At 42.8% G+C, this 24,199-nt stretch overlaps 1 protein-coding gene across 1 annotated transcript in view; it reads left to right on the forward strand.

The window, feature by feature from the left end:
• Positions 1-5,752: 5,752 nt before the first annotated feature.
• PTPRR (protein tyrosine phosphatase receptor type R) overlaps positions 5,753-24,199 on the forward strand; it is a 269,586-nt gene continuing 251,139 nt past the window's right edge. The window contains exon 1 of the mRNA XM_082256719.1: positions 5,753-5,944. Coding sequence (XP_082112845.1) covers positions 5,890-5,944 — 55 coding nt within the window. The 5' untranslated portion in view covers positions 5,753-5,889. The remainder of the gene's footprint in view (positions 5,945-24,199) is intronic.

Here is a 24,199-nt window from a genome sequence, read left to right on the forward strand (position 1 = left end):
TAGTTTATTGTTTTTCTTGTTATCATTACCAAATTCTATAAAAATTATGTGGCGCCACAAAATGATACTTCGCTTTGTATTCTCTATAAGGGGCAGTACTAGGAGGTACATAGAGGGTGGAATCAAGGGGCACTGCTTGGAAATGGGCAGGGGGCAAACAAGGGGTGGCTCAGAAGGGGGGGAGGACCTGCACCTATTCTTTGAGAAAAAAAAAGCCCTGGATATATATAAAATACTATACATTTATTATATAGTATAGTACAGGGGCGTAACTACAGGGGTTGCAGGGGTTGCAATTGCAACTGGGCCCCATGCTCCAGGGGGCCTCCGAGGCTCCCCTGTACACCTGGATAGGAGGAGTGGCCGGGGCAGCATGTAGAGAAATCACTGTCCTCCAGGAGGAAAATGGAGGAGATTGATTCCTCTGTATGCTGCCCCGGCCACTCCTCCTATCCAGTTCACTTTTGTGTTCTGCTGTCTCTGGGCCGCTGTGTGCACCCCTGGATCCCCCCCCCTGTGCTCCCCCCCCGACTGTGCTCCCTCCCCACTGTGCTCCCTCCCCTCTCCTGCCGGCTGCTGCAGGAGATGTGTAACAATAGAGAACTAGGAACTGGTCACACTTGCGACTGGGCCTTGGCATTCCACCACCGTGGGGAGGCCCCAAGATGGCAGGAAGGGGGCCCACTGCAGAACTTGTGAAAGGATCCCGCTGCGGGACTGTAATAAAGGGTCCGCAATGAGAGTAAAGGGCCCCAGGATCAGTGGGAAGAGCCCCAGGCTTGAAGGGAAGGGCCCCGGGAAGGGGTCCGGGGGGCCCTTCATGGATTCTTGCACCGGGGCCCTGAAGGTTCTAGTTACGCCTCTGGTATAGTAGTATATAGAACTTACACTATATTACCAAAAGTATTGGGATGCCTGCCTTTACACCCACATGAACTTTAATGGCACCCCAGTGTTCGTCCGTAGGGTTCAATACTGAGTTTGCCCACCCTTTGCAGCTATAACAACTTCAACTCTTCTGGATAGGCTGTCCACAAGGTTTGGGAGTGTGTCTATGGAAATGTCTGACCATTTTTCCAGAAGCACATTTGTGAGGTTAGGCACTGATTTGGACGAGAAGGCCTGGCTCCCAGTCCCAGCTCTAGTTCATCCTAAAGGTGATAAATTGGGTTGAGGTCAGGACTCTGTGCAGGCCAGTCACGTTGCTCCACCCCAAACTCGCTCATCCATGTCTTTATGGCCCATGCTTTGTGCACTGGTGTGCAGTCATGTTGGAACAGGAAGGGGCCATCCTCAAACTGTTCCCACAGAGTTGGGAGCATGAAATTGTGCAAAATATTTTAGTATGCTGACACCTTAAGAGTTCTCTTCATTGGAACTAAGGGGCCAAGTCCAACTCCTGAAAAACAACCCCACACCATATCCCCCCCTCCACCAACTGATTTGGACCAGTACACAAAGCTCTGTGCAGGACAGTCAAGTTCCTCCACCCCAAACTCGCTCATCCATGTCTTTATGGACCTTGCTTTGTGCACTGGGTTAAATCATTTGGTGGAGGGGGGATTATGGTATGGGGTTGTTTTTCAGGGATTGGGCTTGCCCCTTAGTTTCAGTTAAGGGAGCACTTAAGGTGTCTGCATATCAAGACATTTTGGACAATTTCATGCCACCAACTTTGTGGGATCTGTTTGGGGCTGACCCCTTCCAGTTTCAACATGACTGCGCACCAGTGAACAAAGCAAGGTCCATAAAGACATGGATAAGCGAGTTTGGGGTGGAGGAACTCCTGACCTCAACCCCACAGAACACCTTTGGGGTTAATTACAGTTTGAGACTGAGAGCCAGGCCTTCTCATCCAACATCAGTGCCTGACCTCACAAGTGGGCTTCTGGAAGAATGGTCAAACACTCCCATAGACACACTTCTAAACCTTGTGGACAGCCTTCCCAGAAGAGTTGAAGCTGGTATAGCTGCAAAGGGTGGGCTAACTCAATATTGAACCCTACGGACTAAGACTGTGCGTGTAAAGGCAGGCATCCCAATACCTTTGGTAATAAAGTGAATATGTCTACACCTTTATGGACAAGGTTATTCCAGGTCAGTGACTTGCAAAGTAGTAAAGAAAGGTTTAGAACAACAGTCCAGGAGTGTGCACCTAAAAGCAGTTACAGTTAGCCAATTTATATCATGACAAATTTCTTATGCCACACATAAGAAATTACTACTTTAGTGAACTGCCGTTTGCTGAAGTTTGTTTTTCTAAGCAATAGATTACATGTATGTATGCTGTTTTATGTACCAAAAAATGTGTAGCTCTGTTCAGCCACTTTTATGATTCATACATCTCTGCCAGGAAACACAGCAAGGAATGGGGGGGGGGGGGGGGGGCTACTTTCTCTAACTGCAAAGGGCAAGGCCATCTTACCGAATGGGCAGTTGCCCGGCGGCCCCACCTGCCCAGCGACTCAGCCCCAGCAAAGCATTAGTCCTGATTCCCGTGTGCATCCCGCCACCAAACTTAGCAGGTGTCAACCGCCTGTCGGCCCGGCGCTGCCGTCAGGCCACTTAGGCCAAGGAGGGGGAGCCCACAACTGCAGGAATGCCTGTCTGCCTCAATGGGAACAGGCACACACAGAACAGTCGAGTCTGACTCCCTTCCGTGTGTGTGTTCACTGGACCCAGCCGCCCAACTTGGCAGCTGTCATTAACCTGGCACTGCAGTACCAATAAATATTGCCTTATCTTTAATTAGCATTTTTATTCTTGTGAGTGATTGTGTAGGCAGGGCCCCAGTACCTTGCATTGCCCGGGACCCTTGAATGCTCTTAACCACTTAAGCCCCGGAAGATTTTACCCCCTTCCTGACCAGGGCCTATTTTGCGATTCGGCACTGAGTGACTTTAACCACTTAAGCCCCGGAGGATTTGGCTGCTAAACGACCAGAGGGCATTTTGCGATTCGGCACTGCGTGACTTTAACGGACAATTGCGCGGTCGTGCGACGCTGTACCGAAACGAATTTGGCGTCCTTTTTTTCCCACAAACAGAGCTTTCTTTTGGTGGTATTTGATCACCTGTGCGATTTTTTGATCACGCGCTATAAACAAAAAAAGAGCGTAAATTTTGCAAAAATAGCAATATTTTTCCCTTTTTTTTATATGAAATTCCCCCAAAAAAAAATGTAAAAATCAAAATTTTTTAATATTTTCGGCCAATTTGTTTTATGCTACCTATGTTTGGTAAAAAAAATCGCAAAAAGCGTATTTTGATTGGTTTGCGCAAAAGTTATTGCGTTTACTAACAAAGGGAAAGATTTTTGTCATTTTTGTTGTTTTTTTTTTTAACGCGTAATGGCGGCGATCTGCGATTTTTTTTGCGGTACTGCGACATTGCGGCGGACAGATCGGACCCTTGACTGACATTTTTGACACTTTTGGGGTTACCAGTGACATTTCTACAGTAATCAGTGCTATACATATGCACTGTTACTGTAAAAATGCACTGGTAGTGAAGGGGTTAACTTTATTTGAGAGGGAGGGGCTGTGTGTGTCCCTAGGGGCGTGATTCTAACTGTGATTGGCTGTGGCTTCAACTGTATGCAGAGTGATCAATGGATCTACATAGTAGATCCATGTGATCAGCTCTCATACAGAGAGGAGAATGACAGGCAGCTTGTTTACACAAGCTGCCTGACTATCTCCCTCTCCCCCGCCGATCGCAGAGTGGCCGGCGGCGATCGGGTCCGCCGGTCACGCGCGCGGGGGGGTCCGTGACCACGCGGGAGCGGGAGCGCGCCTCCGGCGGCGCGCGCTCGCTCCCTAAACCCTCACAGGCGAGCGACGTAGACCTACGTCACTTTGCCTGTGAGGGGCTGACCGCCCACGTAGATAGTCGTGCGGCGGTCGGCAAGTGGTTAACGGACAATTGCGCGGTCGTGCGACGCTGTACCCAAATTAAATTGACGTCCTTTTTTTCCCACAAACAGAGCTTTCTTTTGGTGGTATTTGATCACCTGTGCGATTTTTTGATCATGCGCTATAAACAAAAAAAGAGCGACAATTTTGCAAAAATAACAATATTTTTCACATTTTTTTTATATGAAATTCCCCCAAAAAATGTAAAAATCAACATTTTTTAACATTTTAGGCCAATTTGTTTTCTGCTACATATGTTTGGTAAAAAAAATCGCAAAAAGCGTATTTTGATTGGTTTGCGCAAAAGTTATTGCGTTTACTAAGTGAAAGATTTTTGTCATTTTTATTGTTTTTTTTTTTTTTAACGAGTAATGGCCGCGATCTGCAATTTTTTTTGCGGTACTGCAACATTGCGGCGGACAGATGGGACCCTTGACTGACATTTTTGACACATTTGGGGGTACCAGTGACATTACTACAGTAATCAGTGCTATACATATGCACTGTTACTGTAAAAATGACACTGGGATGGAAGGGGTTAACTTTATTGGAGAGGGAGGGGTTAAGTGTGTCCCTAGGGGCGTGTTTCTTACTGTGATTGGATGTGGCTTTTTGTGTAACAGCACAGATCAACGGTCCTACGTAGCAGGACCGAGTGATCTGTGCTTTTACACAGGGGAGAAAGACAGGCGGCTTTGTTTACATTAGCCGCCTGCCTTTCTCCCTCTCCACCTGACGATCGCGAGTGACCGGCGGACATCGGGTCCACCGGTCACACGCGCCCAGGGCCGGATTAAGAGCATCATGGGCTTGGTGCTGAGGATTTTGAAGGACCTTAAGGGCCGTGCCTTGGCATGCACCCAGAGGAGGAAGGGTGCAGCCATGCATGCCTAATTCAACATGGGATGCTGTCTCTAAAGCCCATAAACACATCCATGCATCGGCAACTGTCCCTCCTTGTCCGGCCTTTGCGCTGTGTGGGGAGGTTCTGAGGGAGCTGCCTGGGGAAGCGAGCATAGAAGCCAGACTTCTGTGCTTACAAGTGACAGAAGAGCGGTAACTGTGAATATGGCCAACCCGGGGCCTATATAAAAGGTAGGGGCCTGGAGCTGCAGCTCCAATAGCCCCTACGTTAATCTGGCCCTGCACGCGCCGGCTTCTTCGGGTACGAGTGGGGGTGGGAGCGTGCCTCCGGCGGCGCGCGCTCTCCCCCTATTCTCTCCCAGGCTAGTGACATACCGGTACGTCACTTTGCCTGGGAGGGGCTGACCGGCGCCGTATATAGTCGAGCGGCGGTCGGCAAGTGGTTAAGATGGCACTGACAAAGAGTGGGCCAACTCAATATTGAACCCTATGGACTAAGATTTTGATGCCATTAAAGTTCATGTGAGCAGGGCCCTCTGACTCCTCCTGTATTGAATTGTAAGTGTACTGTCTGCCTAATGTTGTAAAGCGCTGCGCAAACTGTTGGCGCTCTATAAAACTTGTATAACAATAGTAATGTGTGTGTAAAGGCAGGCATCCCAATACTTTTGGAATTATAGTATATATATAAAATACTATACATTTATGATATAGTAAAGTAGTATATAGCACTTATCTTGGTATATAGTGCACACTTATTATAGCAAAGTTGATAATAAACAGAAGCTGCCAGGCTCTTGTGGCAATGCATTAGGCCAGAACCCCCAGGGAGGTAGGAGCTCTGAAAGCCCTGACTTGAGAGCCCTTGGCAGGGAAGCTCCTGGCTGCCCTTTGTTTGATGAGCACACACAGGCTTCCTCCTCTCCTATACACGGGATCAGGCGTCGCAGCTGATTGGCCGGCTGGGAGCACGTGGTTGTGCAGGCAGATCGCAGCAGCCTGGAGCCTGACACACTGCTGAGCGCTGCTTGCTGCTATAGCCACAGCCTGCTCTCTACCTGCTGGGGACAACAAGCTGAGGGATGCCGCTGTAATTCGCTGCCAGTGTCACCATGCACAAGAGCTGCTGCTTCCCCGTTCTCTGCCTATTGCTCTTCACTGCAGCAGGTAAGGTGCTCAGCTTCCTTTACTCTGGAGGAGCCATGCAAGGCAGGGGGGTGTGCTGGAAAACATATCGATCCATCTGCCAGGAATATAACATTGATCATGTCACTGATATTCTATAACCAAAAGACCATGCAGCAAGTGACTCTATGAGGTGTGTATATTATAGGATCACTGTGTATCCTGCTGGCTGATCTGCCATAGATGTGTGTCTGCCAAGGAACTGGATCTAGCAGCATCAGGACCATGGCCAGATCATCAAGGTGTAATTATATCCAAATTAGCATGGCTTTAATCAAATAAATAAATACATATACATTCACTATGTATCCTGCAAAGTGCTGCTCTAGCATAGCTGTGTATCTGCCATGAAGATGGATCTGACAGCATCAGAACCAGCAACAGTACCATGGACAGATCCTCAATCTGTCAGGGGTAATTATATCCAAATTAGCATGGCTTTAATCAAATAAATAAATACATATACATTCACTATGTATCCTGCAAAGTGCTGCTCTAGCATAGCTGTGTATCTGCCAGGGAGCTGGATCTGACAGCATCAGAACCAGCAACAGTACCATGGACAGATCCTCAATCTGTCAGGGGTAATTATATCCAAATTAGCATGGCTTTAATCAAATAAATAAATATCATACATTCACTATGTATTCTGCAAAGTGCTGCTCTAGCATAGCTGTATATCTGCCAGGGAGATGGATCTGACAGCATCAGAACCAGCATCAGTACCATGGACAGATCCTCAATCTGTCAGGGGTAATTATATCCAAATTAGCATGACTTTAATCAGATAAATAAATATCATACATTCACTATGTATTCTGCAAAGTGCTGCTCTAGCATAGCTGTGTATCTGCCAGGGAGATGGATCTGACAACTTCAGAACCAGCATCAATACCATGGACAGCTCATCAATCTGTCAGGGGTTAAGATATCCAAATTAGCATGACTTTAATCAAATAAATAAATATCATACATTCACTATGTATTCTGCAAACTTCTGCTCTAGCATAGTTGTGTATCTACGAGGGAGCTGGATCTGACAGCTTCAGAACCAGCATCAGTACCATGGACAGCTCATCAATCTGTCAGGGGTAATTCTATCCAAATTAGCATGACTTTAATCAAATAAATAAATATCATACAATTACTATGTATCCTGAAAACGGCTGCTCTAGCATAGCTGTGTATCTGCCATGAAGCTGGATCTGACAGCTTCAGAACCAGCATCAGCACCATGGACAGATACTCAATCTGTCAGGGGTAATTATATCCAAATTATCATGACTTTAATCAAATAAATAAATATCATACATTCACTATGTATCCTGCAAACTGCTGCTCTAGCAAAGGTGTGTATCTGCCAGGGAGCTGGATCTGACAACTTCAGAACCAGCATCAGTACCATGGGCAGATCATTAATCTGTCAGGGGTAATTATATCCAAATTAGCATAACTTTATTAAAATAAATATATATCATACATTCACTATGTATCCTGCAAACTGCTGCTCTAGCAAAGCTGTATATCTGCCATTAAGCTGGATCTGGCAGCTTCAGAACCAGCATCAGTACCATGGACAGCTGACTGATCTGTCAGTTGTAATTATATCCAAAGTAACATGATTGTATTACAATAAATATTGGTTTGTATATATATCATATATTCACTATATATCTAGCAAAGTGCTACGCTAGCATAGCTGTGTATCTGCCAAGGAGATGGATCTGGCAGCTTCAGAACCAGCATCAGTACCATGGACAGCTCACTGATCTGTCAGGTGTAATTATAACCAAGTTAGCATAACTTTATTAAAATAAAGGTTGATTTGTATATATCATACATTACCTGTGTATCCTGCAAAGTGCTGCTCTTACATAGCTGTGTATCTGCCAGCTTCAGAACCAGCGTCAGTACCGTGGATAGCTCAGTAATCGGTCAGGTGTACTTATATCCAAGTTAGCATGACTGTATTCAAATAAATATTGCTTTATGTAGAGCATACATTCACTATGTATCCTGGAAACTGCTGCTCTAGCATAGCTGTGTATCTGCCAAGAAGCTGGATCTGGCAGCTTCAGAACCACCATGGATAGTTTACCAATCTGTTAGGTGTAATTATATCCAAGTTAGCATGACTTTATTCAAATAAATAGTGGTTTGTGCATATCATACATTTACTATGTAGCCTGCAAACTGCTGCTCTAGACTAGCTGTATATCTGCCATGAAGCTGGATCTGGCAGCATCAGGACCAGCATCAGCACCATGGATAGCTCAGTAATCTGTCACTTGTAGCCCAGTTATCATGACTTTATAAAAATAAAGAGTGGTTTGTGTTTATTATACATCACTGTGTATTCCTGAAAACTGCTGTTCTAACATCTGCCAAGGAGTTGGATCCGGCAGCGTCAGCACCACGGACAGATAACTAACATGTCCAGTTTTATAATACCGTTTACTTCCATCACATGGGATGAAATAATCTGTGTTATGTAAACAATTCTTTCCTTCCAGATCACCCATATTATGAGATGTTACCCTCCTGTGTTCTTTATCTGTAAGGCATAGGATAAATAAATAGAATGCAGGCAGTATTTGAGTAACACACTGTATATACAGTAGCACATGCTATACAGGCTTGCCTTTACTGCCGCCATAACATGTCTCACTGTGCTTTCTATCTTACAGTATAAGGATTAGCCTTTTTTTAATCACTGACTGTGGTTATATGTTTACCTATTTGGGATTTTTTGTTGCTAAATGAGATGCATATATACTTTACTTAGAAATACATTTTTTTCTTAGCATCACGAGTGCTTATAATTAGATGGATAGAGAATGAATGAAAACAAGAATCTACATGAACCAGGGAGACTGTGCAGTGAACACAGAAGAGCACATCTCTATATTTAGAAGCAGCAGACATACAAATAGGTTTTGCTTCCCATATTGCTGCATAATACTTTAAACCTGGTAATTCTGATGGATCATTCAAGTAATCTGCCATTATTACTGTCAAGTCGGTTTGATCCTGCACCTGTCTGAATGACTTACTTGGGAGAACATTGTTGCTGTGTTACAAGTAGCATATTAGTCAATGCAAGGCATGCTACACTGCTATACCATAATCGTTATGCAAAACTGGTGGTACTTCAATGTTCTCTATATGTAGCAAGCTATTCTCACAGGTCATTTGAAAAATACTTTGTATTAATTATACACTGAACAAAATTATAAACACAAAATTTTTGTTTTTGCCCCCATTTTTCTTGAGCTGAACTCAAAGATCGAAGACTTTTTCTATGTACACAAAAGGCCTATTTCTCTCAAATATTGTTCACAAATATATCTGTGTTAGGCTTCTTTCACGCGGTCACACCGGTTTTTTGCTCCGCTGCGGGGCTTTTTTTTTTTTTTTCGCGGAGCCGATGACACTTGTGTCATCCGCTCCGTATGTCCGCATATCATCCCATCCGTTTGCGGATGATATACAGACATAATGTATGTCTATGGGCATTGCGGATGTCAGCGGATGACAACGCTGACATCCGATTTTCCTTCCTTTCCGTTTTTTTTAACGGAGGAAAAATAGGGTTCTGTTCCGTTCCAAAAAATGGAACAGAACTGAAAGGAAGAAAATCGGATGTTAGCGGATGGTATTCCGCTGACATCCGCAATGCCATAGACTTACATTATGTCCGTAAATCATCCGCAAAAAAATAGGATGATTTGCGGACATACGGAGGGCCCATGTGAAAGGGCCCTTAGTGAGCACTTCTCCTTTGCCGAGATAATCCATCCACCTCACAGGTGTGGCATACCAAGATGCTGATTAGACAGCATGATTTTTGCACAGGTGTGCCTTAGGTTGGCCACAATAAAAGGCCACTCTAAAATGTGCAGTTTTATCACACAGCACAATGCCACAGATGTCGCAAATTTTGAGGGAGCGTGCAATTGGCATGCTGACTGCAGGAATGTCCACCAGAGCTGTTGGCCGTGAATTGAATGTTTATTTCTCTACCATAAGCCGTCTCCAAAGGTGTTTCAGAGAATTTGGCAGTACATCCAACCGGTCTCACAACCGCAGACCACGTGTAACCACACCAGCCCAGGACCTTCACATCCAGCATCTTCACCTCCAAGGATGTCTGAGACCAGCCACCCGGACAGCTCTTGCAAAAATCGGTTTTCATAACCAAAAAATTTCTGCACAAACTGTCAGAAACCATCTCAGGGAAGCTCAACTGCCTGCTTGTTGTCCTCATCTGGGTCTCGACCTGACTGCAGTTCATCGTTGTAACCGACTTAAGTGGGCAAATGCTCACATTCGATGGCATCTGGCACTTTGGAGAGGTGTTCTCTTCATGGATTAATTCCGGTTTTCTTAGATCTTTGAGTTCAGCTCATGAAAAATGGGGGCAAAAACAAGGGTTGCGTTTGATAATTTTGTTCAGTATATTTTAAAAAAATAATAAATCCGTGCTCAGTGAATATACAAAAAGCAGCCACTTTAAAAATTGTGATACCAGTCAAAAAGAAAGAAATATAAAGTAAAGCAGCGCTAAAGTGACGTGAAAACAATAAATATAGGCATGAAATGTATATATAAAATAGTGCAATAAAAATAGTGCATAAAAATCAAAACAGTGTGAATAAAATCATCCAAACAATAGTGCATCAATTCTTCCAAAAAAGTGCAGAGCAATCGGAGACCAAAGAGGGGATCGCCACCACGAACACCTAGATTATAATGGTCCAATACGCTCAAGCATGCAGGTGAATAAAGATGATCATCACGAGTGGAAGACTTATCAACAGACAATGGATCCCATATGGACTCGAAAATGAATAAATAAAAACACTCCCATAGTGAAGTCCATCAAACTCAGTAAAGTGTTTATTAAAAGAAATAGATGGCTACAATTATCTTATAAAGGTCAAAATCAGGCACAAATGATAAGTTGTTCCAGCAAGCTGTCGGCTTTCAAACACCGTTCATTCACGGCTCTTCATGCGTGATGACGTCACCTCAAAGCCACTTCCGACGTGTTTCGTCACCAATAACGTCTATGGGGGACGGGCTCGTATTTATTAATTTTCGAGTCCATATGGGATCCATTGCCTGTTGATAAGTCTTCCACCTGTGAGGATCATCTTTATTCACCTGCTTGCTTGGGCGCATTAGACCATTATAATCTATGGTCCTGCTGATCCGGTAAGAGATGTGTGTTGGAGGGTGTCGGTGGTGGCGATCCCCTCTTTGGTCTCCGATTTTACTGCACTTTCTTGGAAGAATTGATGCACTATTGTTTGGACAGCTTTATTCACTTTATATTGATTTTTATACTCTAATTTTTATTGCACTTTATTTGATATATACAATTCATGTGTTATAAATTTATTGTTTTTATATCACTTTAGCTCTGCTTTACTTTGTATTTAATTATATGAAGGTTATTTTTTTTTTTTTTTTGCAAAGCTCAAAAAGGTGTACAAGCTTCTTTACTGCTTTTGGCGGCTTTCACATATGGAATTACAAGTTGTTTGTATTAATATAAACACAGACTATAGTAAAAGTGGAATAGAACATTTTTGAGCCATACATGAAATGTGATTGGTTGCATACATGGACATTCCAGATGAGCACTAAAGCAAAATCTGCAGGACTAATAGTGGCCATACACCATTCGAAATGATCAAAGAAACCGATTAAATAGTCATAACCCCCCTTCCAATTGATTTCGATTTGATTCAATCAAATTGTGTCGATAAGCCAGGGCAGAAAGTTATTGATCGTTTTGCAATGCTCTGTAGCGCACCAAAATGTTTTCTTTGTAAATATGATCATATCTCCATAGATCAGATTATGAGATCACATGGTGGAAACAGAGATATGATTGATACTTACAATCTTAATTTTCAACTGTATTTTAACTGTCAATCTAAATCTATTTCCCTGTGTGTGGCATATCGATCTAATGGGTTGTTGAGTAAAGGTTGATTATTCCTATCCGAAAATAAATCTATTATTTATCGAGTGATAAATTATTAGATAGTTCTTATTTTAAATGACCCCCCACCACCTATCTGGGCTGCAATTAAAATACAAACTTTGAATGGTCACAGGCTTTCCTATGTGACTTTGTGTAGGGAAGCTAATTATTGGATCAGGGGAATTACTGGCCAGCAGTATCTACTTGAACAATCAAGATAAGGATAAAAAAGATACACTTTAGGTTGACCATAGACCTTATAGAGGAGCTCCTGTCTCCCCCAAAGAAAATTTAAAGTCAGCAGCTACAAATACTGTAGCTACTGCTTTTTAATATAAGGAAACTTAAAGTGGAACTTTAGTCAAAAAATGAAGTCCTGCTAGATCACTTCAGGCTGGCCCCTTTTACAGGTATAGCTATGCAAAACATTAAATATAAGTGCCTATACTGTTGAAAATCCAGTGATAAATTGTCTCTCTCTACTCTGCACTTGCTCAGTTGCTCTCCATTTTTAGGCACGGCCTAGTTTGTAGAGGCCGATCTGCTGATAGCCTTCAAGCAGAATTAAACCCTCCTTTGTTTGCAGCCAAGGTAGCTGCTTCTGTTTGATCTGCAACTGCCATGGTGCTGCACATGTGATCAGTTATGACACCAGTCATTTGATGGTTTGACAGTTTGGTTGAGGACACAAGCAAATGTGACAGTTAGCAATCCCGAGATTTCAGGAACGTAACTGTTTTTTGAAACCATTAAATTGATGGGTTTAGTTCCGTTTTAAGATTTACTGCTATTTAGGGGCTCTGGGCTTCAGCAAAAAAGGCATCCTCCAGCAAGAAGAAACATGAGCAATACTGGAGGCAACTTATAACACATACTCATTTTGGTAGCATATTTTTTAACGTGGGATGTATGTTCCTTGCTAAGAACATTATTTTTTTGATCAAGTTGTTATAAGTGAAGTTCTGCTTAAACTGTCCAGGGATCCAGTGATGTCCTCATCTGGACCTTCAATCGGCTTCAGGTCCAGGCACCAGTATCTAAAGTAAGGGAGACTGGCAGCAATGCCTACTGGCTTCACAGCCGGTTTCCTACTGCACATGTGCGAGCTGCGCTGCCCTTTGTGAATGGTCCCACAGTCTTTTTGGATCTGTGATGTTTACCAGAAGGCCACAAAGGTAAGAAGGGGGGGGGGGGCAAACTTCCACTCAGATTACCGTGGCGATCTGACTGGAAGTGGGAGCAGGTATCTGTCAAAGCTGAGACCTGCTCCTCTCTTGCCCCCGAAAAATGCCAAATGTGGCAGTGAAGGGGGGCAGGATGCAAACAAGCGGAAGGTCCCCTTCTGGATGAAGTTCCGCTTCAGGATGGTGGTTTGAAGCGCAGGCCACTCTAACCATGGGAAGAGCTTTTTTTAAAATGCTGATCTGTACATGCATGTTTGTCTGTAGAGCACTGAGGTTATGCCTCCATCAACGGATTCTCTTGGGATACACAGCAGTAAATGGGCAAGGTTTTCAGACCTGTTCAATCACTGTTTTCAGCAAAGGTCAGTTGACCAGGAATGTGGGGGGGGGGGGGGGCAATCATAGCCATCATGATATTGTTGCCAAATCCCACCAAGAATGTTCATCCCAGATCCTATGTGCAGCAAAAGATAAGCCAGCTAATATGCTGGTGTAATGGCAGCTTAAGTAAAGTACTTGACTGTCGGGTCACATTGCCATCATCGTTCATCATTATTACATTTAGCTTCTGTAATGTATATATATGACATGTGGGCATATAATGAATTAAAAAAAAAGAAAAACGTAGCTTGGTTAAAAACATTATATTTTATTTAATTACTTAGTAGGGTTTTATATTGCCAATCTATATGATTTTGCTTTTAACAGTTACAGGAATTGTATGAAGTATAAAAGCCTTGTCATTGTATACCTGAATTTTAAGAGCATAATTTACACACCAGAATTCACACCGGAATGTTTATGTAAAAGTCAGCGTGGAAGCTTACATAACTATTGATGGCGTTAAGCATTTCCTGTTCTCTGCTAATACCCCCTAAGGCTTAAACAGTATATTCATCATGTAAATAATCTTGGGTCCAATTTGTTATAGTAGGATTATCCACAATGTTTTCCAGTCAAACTGCTATTGCAATCCAGTACAAATTGATACAGATCTAAAGACTTAAAATACCCTATGATATTTTTTTTTTCACATTCACATATCCAGTCTTATAGAGAGGCTCTCTTATCTTTCTAAGAATAGAACATTCTATTTTATATACTATAAACTATACAACATATTAGAGCTGCACGATCCTGGACAAAATGAGAATCACAATTTGTTTGCTTAGAATTAAGATAACCATTCTCTGACTATTCTCAGCATAACATCATATTTCACATTATACAAAAAAATTGGGCTACTTTACTGTTTAGTTTTTTTTTTTTTTTATTCATTAAAGTGTATTTTTTCCCAAAAATTGTGTTTGAAGGACTGCTGCGCAAATACAGTGTGACATAAAATATTGCAACGACCACCATTTTATTCTCTAGGGTCTCTGCAAATATATATATATATATATATATATATATATATATATATATATATATATATATATATATATAATGTTTGGGGGTTCTAAGTAATTGTCTAGCAAAAAATAATGATTTTAATAGTGTCAGAAAAAGGCCTGGTCTTTAAGTGCCGGTTCACATTTCTGCGATGCGGGAATGCTGTGAATATACAGCGTGTTCACGCATCACATCCGCACCCCTGGCAGTTCACACTGCAATACGCTGGGGGTGTCAATTAAGAGTTAAGGACACCCCCAGATCAGATTGCATATCGCTGTGTGATCTGAAAGTTCGCACAGAATCGGATCGCACTAGTGTGAACCGCCATGCGATCCGATTCTGCTGCGGACCAAAAAAAGGGTCCTGTCTTTTAGTGTGATTACGGGAGAATTCAGCTATACAAACTATATGGCTGAATTTGCACCGCACAGAGATCGCATGTAATTTTAGGAGCAGTGCGCTCCGAATTACATGCGATCTCTGTGATCGCACAAATGTGAACCGGCACTGAGTGCATAGTGCCGGTTCACACTATAGCGTGTGCGGCGATCGCATGTAATATCGGAGCGCACTGCTCCTTCATTACATGCGATCGGATGTGCAGTGCGAATTTAGCCATACACTTTGTATGGCTAAATTCGCACTGCACCCGCACAAAAGTCGCACATGAGGCATTTTTTCAGCCGCATCAGGATCGGATCGCACAATGGATCCTGTGCGAACTGTCAGATCGCACTGCGATATGCGATCAAACTGGGGGTGTCGTTAACATTTCATTGACACCCCCTGCGTATCGCATATGGTAGTTTGAACTGCCAGATGTGCGTTTGCGATGCGGAAACAGGCTGCAAATTCGCAGCCTTCCCGCATCGCACAAGTGTGACCCGGCACGTAAACTGACCTCATTTGCAGACCAAAGTTCATCCCTTTGATCTAAAAGAACCAAATTATACAGTGTTTATAGTTATCTGTCAGTGCTGAGCAATGTTGATAAACATTTGCTGGAGGCTTTTTTTTTTTTTTGAAAGCTGTGAGTGAGCAGAGAATGGATCTGCACTGTATGAATCGTGGAAATGCTGGATTAGGATCATGAGGGGGGTTGAATCAAGACTGCGTTTTTTAATGATTAATCGTGCAGCTCTACAGCATATATATATACAGTACTGTGCAAAGGTTTTAGGCAGGTGTAATAAAAAAAATAATAATTAGGAATGCTTCAGAAATAGAATTATTAATAGTTTAAATTTATCAATTAACAAAATTGAAAGTAATTGAACAGAAGAGAAATCAAAATCGATCAATATTTGCTGTGACCACCCTTTGCCTTCAAAACAGCATCAATTCTTCTAGGTACACTTGCACATAGTTTTTGAAGAAACTCGGCAGGTCTTCTGTGCGTTTAGGCTGCCTCATATCCTTCTATCTCTTCATGTAATCCCAGACAGACTCGATGATGTTGCGATCAGGGCTCTGTGGGGGCCAAACCATCACTTCCAGGACTCCTTGTTCTTCTTTATACTGAATATAGTCCTTAATGACATTGGCTGTATGTTTTGGGTTGTTGTCCTGCTGTAGAATACATTTGGGACCAATCACACTCCTCTGTGATGGTATGGCATGATGGATAAGTATCTTCCTACTTTACAGCCAAGGAAGCTGCCACCTTAGCCTCTGTTTGATCTGCAGTTGCTACGGTGATACATATGTGATCAGTTATGACACCAGCTTTTTGATGGATTGACAGTATAGTTAAGAGTACATGCAACTGTGATAGTTATCATTCACAGCATTCCTTGAAAATAACTCTTATGGTAAACAGTTAAACTGATGAGTTTAGTTCCACTTTTAAAGAGGAAATAAAGTCACTATACTTACCTCTCCAATGGTCTGAAGTCTACAAGGAGTTCCTCACCAGTTCTGGTATCTTCTCCCGACTCCTTCCAGATGCAGATCTTCGGCCTTCTTCATTGGCCACCGCAGAATAACGTAATTCCTGAACTGACACAGGAGTCAGTCATTCCAACACATAGGGATTACAATGGTGATGCAAACTGAGCTGTGCATGCCATAGAAAACTGCATGTCTTCTACAAAACCTGCCTGCTTGTAAGTTTTTTTATGCTGCCTTCTGCTTTAAGAGTGAGCCTGGTGCTGCTGAGACTATGGAACTAATGTTTGGAGTTCCTGTGACAAAACTAAAAAAAAAAAGTTAAAACGAAATGGGTGACATCAGAGGCGTAACTAGAACCTTCAGGGCCCCGATGCAAGAAACCATGAAGGGCCCCCCAGACCCCTGGCCGGGGGCCCTTCCCTTCAAGCCCGGGGCTCTTCCCACTAATCCTGGGGCTCTTTACTCTCATTGCATGGCCTTTTATTATGGTCCCGCATCAGGATCCTTTCACAAGTTCTGCAGTGGGCCCCCTTCCTGCAATCTTGGGGCCTCCCCACAGTGGTGAAATGCCAGGGCCCGGTCGCAAGTGTGACCTTTGAGATCCTAGAAGTTCACCCACTGGTTTGCTACCGGGCCCCCTGGAGCATGGGGCCCGGTAGCGATTGCAACCCCTGCAACCCCTGTAGTTACGCCCCTGGGTGACATTAGAAAAAGAACATGTGAGGGAAAGGAGGGAGCAGAAAAATAGATATTAAGCAGGATATAAGGAAGAAAGGAAAAAGAGAATGAGAGGTGGCAAGAGAGGGTGAACAGGATTTTAAGTAGAACTATAATCAAAACTTTTCATTTTGGATAGAGTAACAGAGGATCCCATTGCCGAGATTTCCCTTCACTTCCTGTCCCAAAGCAAACAGGAAGTAAGAGGAAATTCCTGCAAATTAGGAGAATTCCTTGGGGACCCCCAGGTCACCAGAACTAGTGTCCCCATTGGAATATTTCCCCTCCAATACTTTTCTGGGGACGACCCAAAATTTGAGTTTTTCTGTAACTTTCACCTTCATTGAATGGTAAACAGGACAAATAGTGGGTGTGAATTTCCATAATGAGAACACAGACAGAAATAAAACTGACAATTTTTTCCATTCTATCCAAAACGAAAAGAAAAGTTTTGCCTTTAATTATACATTTAGTTAGGTTTGTGGGGCGCAACTGGGCATGCAGAGCCATAGATAGTTGAAGTGATAGGCTTATAGCAAGAGTAAAGCATGATCCAGATCCATGTGACAGTTATAGCCAAGGTGACCATGTTTTAGGAATAACTTTTTGCGTTTCTTGTCTGTATTAATGTTTTATGTATAATGTCAACTTTATGCTAGTTATGCCCATGTGGCACATAATTGACACTTCCTAACACCAGCTGCACACGTGGATAACACACCTGATAGCTATAAAGAAATGCTGAATATATACGTTTTGGTTGTCTATAACTGCTTCCGGACAGCCCACTGCATATATACTGCGGCAGGGCAGCCCGGCTGTGCAAAATCACGTACCTTTACGTGATTTTGTGCACGCGATCTGGGGCGCACCACCGTTACTAGTAAAAACAATAAAAAATGTTTTATAGCAGAAAGTAAACAATATTGTTTTGGGTTAAATTGTGGGGTTTTTTTTGTTTATAGTGCAAAAAATAAAAACCGCACAGGTGATCAAATATCACCAAAAGAAAGCTCTATTTTCTGTATTTGCTAGAAAAACTCTTTGCTTGAAAAAAATGCAACCGCTATATCTAAGGACCGTAAGATGTAACATATTGAGTTTTTTCTTTGGTTGTCCTTTAATTGTAACAGAGAAAGTAGTGCTCTCCCTCCTGACTGTGCTTTCTGGCAGAGTTGTATGAATCACAAAAGTGGCTGAACAGAGCTACACATTTTTGTTACATATGACAGCATACATTAGTATTGGGGTGCCTGCCTTTACACGCTATGGGAATGTTTGACCATTCTTCCAGAAGCGCATTTGTGAGTTCAGGCACTGATGTGGACAAGAAGCCCTGGCTTGCAGTCTCCGCTCTGCTAATTCATCCCAAAGGTGTTCTATCGGGATGAGGTCATGGCTCTGTGCAGGCCAGTCAAGTCCCCCCCCCCCCGCCCCCAAAAAAAAACTTGCTTATCCATGTCTTTATGGACCTTGCTTTGTGCACTGGTGCGCAGTCATGTTGGAACTGGAAGGGGCCATTTCCAAACTGATTCCACAAAGTTGGTGGCATGAAATTGTCCAAAATGTCTTGGTATGCTGAAGCCTTAAGAGTTTCCTTCACTGGAACTAAGGGGCCAAGCCCAACCCCTAAAAAACAACCCCATACCATAATTCCCCCTCCACTAAATGATTTGGACCAGTGCACAAAGCAAGGTTCATAAAGACATGGATGAGCGAGTTTGGGATGGGGGAACTTGACTGGCCTGTACAGAGTCCTGACCTCAACTCGATAGAATTAGAGCGGAGACTGTAAGCCAGGCCTTCTTTTCCAACATCAGTGCCTGACCTCACAAATGCACTTCTGGAAGAATAGTCAAACATCTCCATAGACACAATCCTAAACCTTGTGGACAGCCTTCCCAGAGGAGTTGAAGCTGTTCTAGCTGCAAAGGGTGGGCCAACTTAATATTGAACCCTACGGACAAGACTGGGATGGCATGAAAGTTCATGTGCGTGTAAATGCAGACGTCCCAATACTTTTAGTAATATAGTGTATTTGTGTTTCAGCTGTGTGTTTATCTTTCTATCTGAAGTTCAGATTCAGGGAGCAGGCTGGCATGCAGACAAAGTACAGAAAGTATACGTTTTCTCAGTGCCCATCTACCCAATAGTAATAAAGATGTGGGCCAGCAAACTGAGATCAGCATTGGCTACCAATTCACAGTCCACCCCCCTCCCTACCCTTGGAAAGACCTGGGTACAGCTGTTACCTCTCACTCCTATTCCTATATCATTTATTTGTATTATTGTGGTTGAAAGACAGACTTCTAAATGCATTAACTGGGGCCTTGAACATCTGGGTTTATACAATGTTTTAGTACTTTTCCTGAATATTGCTGAACTCAAATCAGTACAATTTCTATTCAGGTTTCAAGTGTTTTTTTGCGCTGACTTTATAAAAGATAAAGCAAGAGGTACTTGTGACAGGCTGATGCATGTATGAAATTCTATTAAGATGGCTCTCGAGAAGAGTGGTGACATCTGAGTCATCCCAGGCTATTACAGGCTTCCCCAGAAAACCACAGTTCTGTGAAATCTATATATAGAACTCTGGATACCTGGGGAACTGGGTCTACTTATAGCAGAAACGAATAAAATGGGATATCTTTTCTACAGCTGTATAGATTATGCAGCCTTGCACACAGTATCAAATTAAGCTACATACATGCATCACATGTTAATTAAACCACTTCAGCTCTGGAAGGTTTTACCCCCTTCCTGGCAAGGCCATTTTTGGCGATGCGTTGCTTTAACCACTTAAGCCCCGGAGGATTTGGCTGCCCAAAGACCAGGCCCTATTTTGCGATTCGGCACTGCGTTACTTTAACAGACAATCTGCGCGGTCATGCGACGCTGTACCCAAATTAAATTGACGCCCTTTTTTTCTCACAAACAGAGCTTTCTTTTGGTGGTATTTGATCACCTGTGTGATTTTTACTTTTTGCGCTATAAACAAAAAAAGAGCAATTTTGAAAAAATATAATAATATTTTTTCACATTTTTTTATATGAAATTCCCCAAAAATAAAATGTAAAAATCAAAATTTTTTAACATTTTCGGCCAATTTGTTTTATACTACATATGTTTGGTAAAAAAAAATCGCAAAAAGCGTATTTTGATTGGTTTGCGCAAAAGTTATCGCGTTTACTAACAAAGGGAAAGATTTTTGTCATTTTTGTTGTTTTTTTTATTAACGCGTAATGGCGGCGATCTGCGATTTTTTTTGCGGGACTGCGACATTGGGGCGGACAGATCGGACCCTTGACTGACATTTTTGACACTTTTGGGGTTACCAGTGACATTACTGCAGTAATCAGTGCTATACATATGCACTGTTACTGTAAAATGACACTGGTAGTGAAGGGGTTAACTTTTTTTTGAGAGGGAGGGGTGGTGTGTGTCCCTAGGGGCGTGATTCTAACTGTGATTGGCTGTGGCTTGAGCTGTAGGAACAGTGATCAACGGTCCTACATAGTAGAACCATATGATCACTATTCCTACACAGGGGAGCTTGTTTACATCAGCCGCCTGCCTTTCTCCCGCTCTCACGGACATCGGGTCCGCCGGGCACACGCGCGAGGGGGTCCGTGACTGAGCGGGAGCGCGCCTCCGGCGGCGCGCGCTCGCTCCCCAGAGCCTCACAGGCTAGTGACGTACCCATATGTCACTTTGCCTGTGAGGGGCTGACCGCCGCAGTATATGTACTTGCGGCAGTCGGCAAGTGGTTAACTGACAATTGTGCAGTCGTGCGACGATGTACCCAAATAAAATTGATGTCCTTATTAGATGCATTGGATAAGAGCAATTACATCACATAATGCTTTGTGGTCACTAACAGTTTAATATATTGGCTCTGTTGTGTAATGTCAGCCCCTGACAATATTGGCATCTGGAGCTATCATACTACCTAACCCCTTAGTATCCTATTTCTATCAGTCAAGTACACATGTAGTTCGACAGTACCAAGAGAAAGGGGAATCTTTGAACCCTTAAAATGTGGTAGCTTTTTATAATATGAGAAATAAATAATTAAATTTGTACTTTATATGTTTTGCTTTTGGCGCTTCTCTCTTTGCTCACCCAGCCTCTACTCTAGCAAAGAAGTTACCTTTGGCCACCACTTCTGGGAGAGCAGCCTATGGAGAATCCTTCTCTCTATACTGTTAAGACTTGGTTGAGAACCCCTACTGCTTTAAGAGATCCAGAGCCCAACACCTTTTTTAATCTACTGTCCCTGACCTTGGTCAGGAGCAGACATAATGGAATAGGACCAGAGATGTGTGGAGGTGAAAATTGAGGAGCACAAAATCCAGGAGAGAACTATTAAATGATGACTTGTGATAAAATTGTTGCCTTGCCACCTGAAGCTCAGTCTATTTATTATAAAGCCATTTACTCTTATCCCTGGATTAGAGATTATTATAGACAATTAGAGGCTTCCTAAAATCTCCTTTACCAACGGGTAGCCTTATTTGCTCCTGTGATCCAATTTGGCAATCTTCCCACTGTAGACTTGTGTACAGTTGAGTTGAGATATTTTTTTTTTGAGTGAAGATTACCTCCATTAAATTCTATCTCATACATTATTCTGTGTAGTGTATATTTGTAATGGCTTTAGACCAGCGGGGAAGACATCTATGAAACTGCCCCACTTTTGTGGGGAACCACTTTAAAGGTAGCTAGTGTCTGTAAACTAGATTATGACAATCACGCCCACTCTTCTCCCCTTCTGTGAAAATAATACAGGATGGTTTGCGAATGGATAAGGACAGATTAGGGTGCAGAGCAATAGCCTCACTATTTTTCACTATATGATAGCTAGAAGTGTCTGTTTCAGTTCCCGAAAGATTGGCACTTGCATTAGTGTCCAGGATGAATGAAGCTCAAAGTGTAACGTAACTCAGCACCATCCATATGCGGGACACCAATCGTTGTCCAAAAATAGTTTCTTCCTGGAAATCAGCTTTAAATAATGTAAAGTATTTCTGTTACATGAAAAAGTCTCCTACATATATCTAGAGATACCTACACATACCCACAGCAGCCTACAGTCTCCCTGCCATGGAGAAATCTAGGGTCATTTTAAAGCTTACCTGCCCTATCCAGCACCATGTATATTCCTGTTGTTCAATGAGACTGTCATAGACATGGACCACTAGGAAAGTGTAGGAGGCAGGGGGAAGAAGAAAATACTACCGGGAACATTTCCTTATTAGAACAGCCTGGAAATGAGTTATAGCAGCCCAGACTGCAGATTGTTTTTGGCATGTACATGCACCTGTGCCTTTTTTTTATACCTAATAGCAACTGTTTTAATTTCCAAATAACTGATAATGTCTTGGTCATTTAACCCTAAATTGGAACCAAACCTTCCTATTCTTTCTGCATTTGTGATGATGCTGCACATGATGTCATCTATGATACCGTAATTGCCTTACACTGGAGCCATTGGGTCTTAGCTATCTATGTTTTTCACAATATGCTCTTTTCTCTTGATAGGTGTTGTGTATGACATTGTGTAACCGCATCATCTTGTTTTAACCCATCCGGAGGTTCTCTCTGGATTCATGTGATCTTTTTATATGTTTCATGCAATAAACTTCATATATTTTTTGAGATTTTTTTCCTTTTTTTCTCTTTTCTTTTATTTTCTTATACTTTTTTGAAATTTATAGTTTGTCTACCCATTGCCCTTAAAAGTCCCACCCAGAGGGATTTTCCTGTTGTATGTCATCTATGATACCAGTCGTTTGATCACGGCTGAACAGTTCAGTTGAGAGTAGAAGCAACTGTAATAGTTAGGCCTCAGTTATACTGGTGTACACCCTGCTAGGGCCATTCTGGGCCATGCACTCCCACCTGCACAGCTGTCAAATTGGGAGCAGTGGCTGTGGTCATGTAAAAGAAAAGGAATTGGCAGCACTCCAGGTTGAGTCAAAATCCAGATTTATTGACTGGACATCCAAATATGACAATCGTGACAAGGTAGACGTGTTTCACACACTGACTGTGTGCTTAATCATTACGCACACAGTCAGTGTGTGAAACGCGTCTACCTTGTCACGATTGTCATATTTGGATGTCCAGTCAATAAATCTGGATTTTGACTCAACCTGGAGTGCTGCCAATTCCTTTTCTTTTATCAAGTTTTCACGGAGGCGAGCCGGGGCATGCACCTGTGTGAGTCATCAGGCAATTACACCACCTTAAGCAGTGAGTCCTTGTCTGTTCAGCTGTGGTCGTGTAGCTGCTGCATCCCAATGGACATGAATAAGACTGCTTACACCTGTGCACCCCCATGCAGAAAAACATGACCTTAGCACTGGTGTATGCTTAAGTATGCCCATGTATCTATGCCTTGAATGTAACTGTTTTGGGAAACTGTTAAATTAATGGGTTTAGTCTTACTTTAACCCTTGCAACTTTAAAATTATTGTCTGCAAGGATTAAGCCTACAATAAATCCCAATCAGCCGGTGTAAAGTCACTTTTCTGAAAAACCTGCTTACCCCTCGTTCAGACATAATGCTTTTAAGGTGGTTTTCAAAGTTGTCCCCACAGAGCTTTATTCCCTGCTTTTGTTTTGGATAGAGGGGAGAAGAATTAGAAACTTGAGAGATTCACCCTCTCTATTTGTCCTGTTTACTGTTATCTGTGAGAGTGAAAGTGGAAGAAAATTGCGGATTTTGGCTTGCCCCTAGGACAGAAATATAGGGAAATCTTCCATTGAGGACACTAGTTCTGTTAACGACTAGGGATTCCTTCATTTCATAGAAGGATTTTCTTTCACCTCCTGTTTTGACTGTGGGACAGAAAGTGGAACACAGATGGCAGAAAAAAATGGACAGGGGTTCTAATCATTGGCCTTTTAGTTCTACTTTAACCACTTGCCGACCAGCCGCCATACATATACTGTGGCAGGTCAGCTCGTTCCAGCGCAAAGACGTACCTGAGTGGGGGCCTGCGCCCATTTGCCACAGGGGAAGCTAATCTGTGTGTCCAGCGGCGTTGATTG

The sequence above is a fragment of the Pelophylax lessonae genome (assembly GCF_965119305.1).
Source record: "Pelophylax lessonae genome assembly, chromosome: 4".
Taxonomy (NCBI): domain Eukaryota; kingdom Metazoa; phylum Chordata; class Amphibia; order Anura; family Ranidae; genus Pelophylax; species Pelophylax lessonae.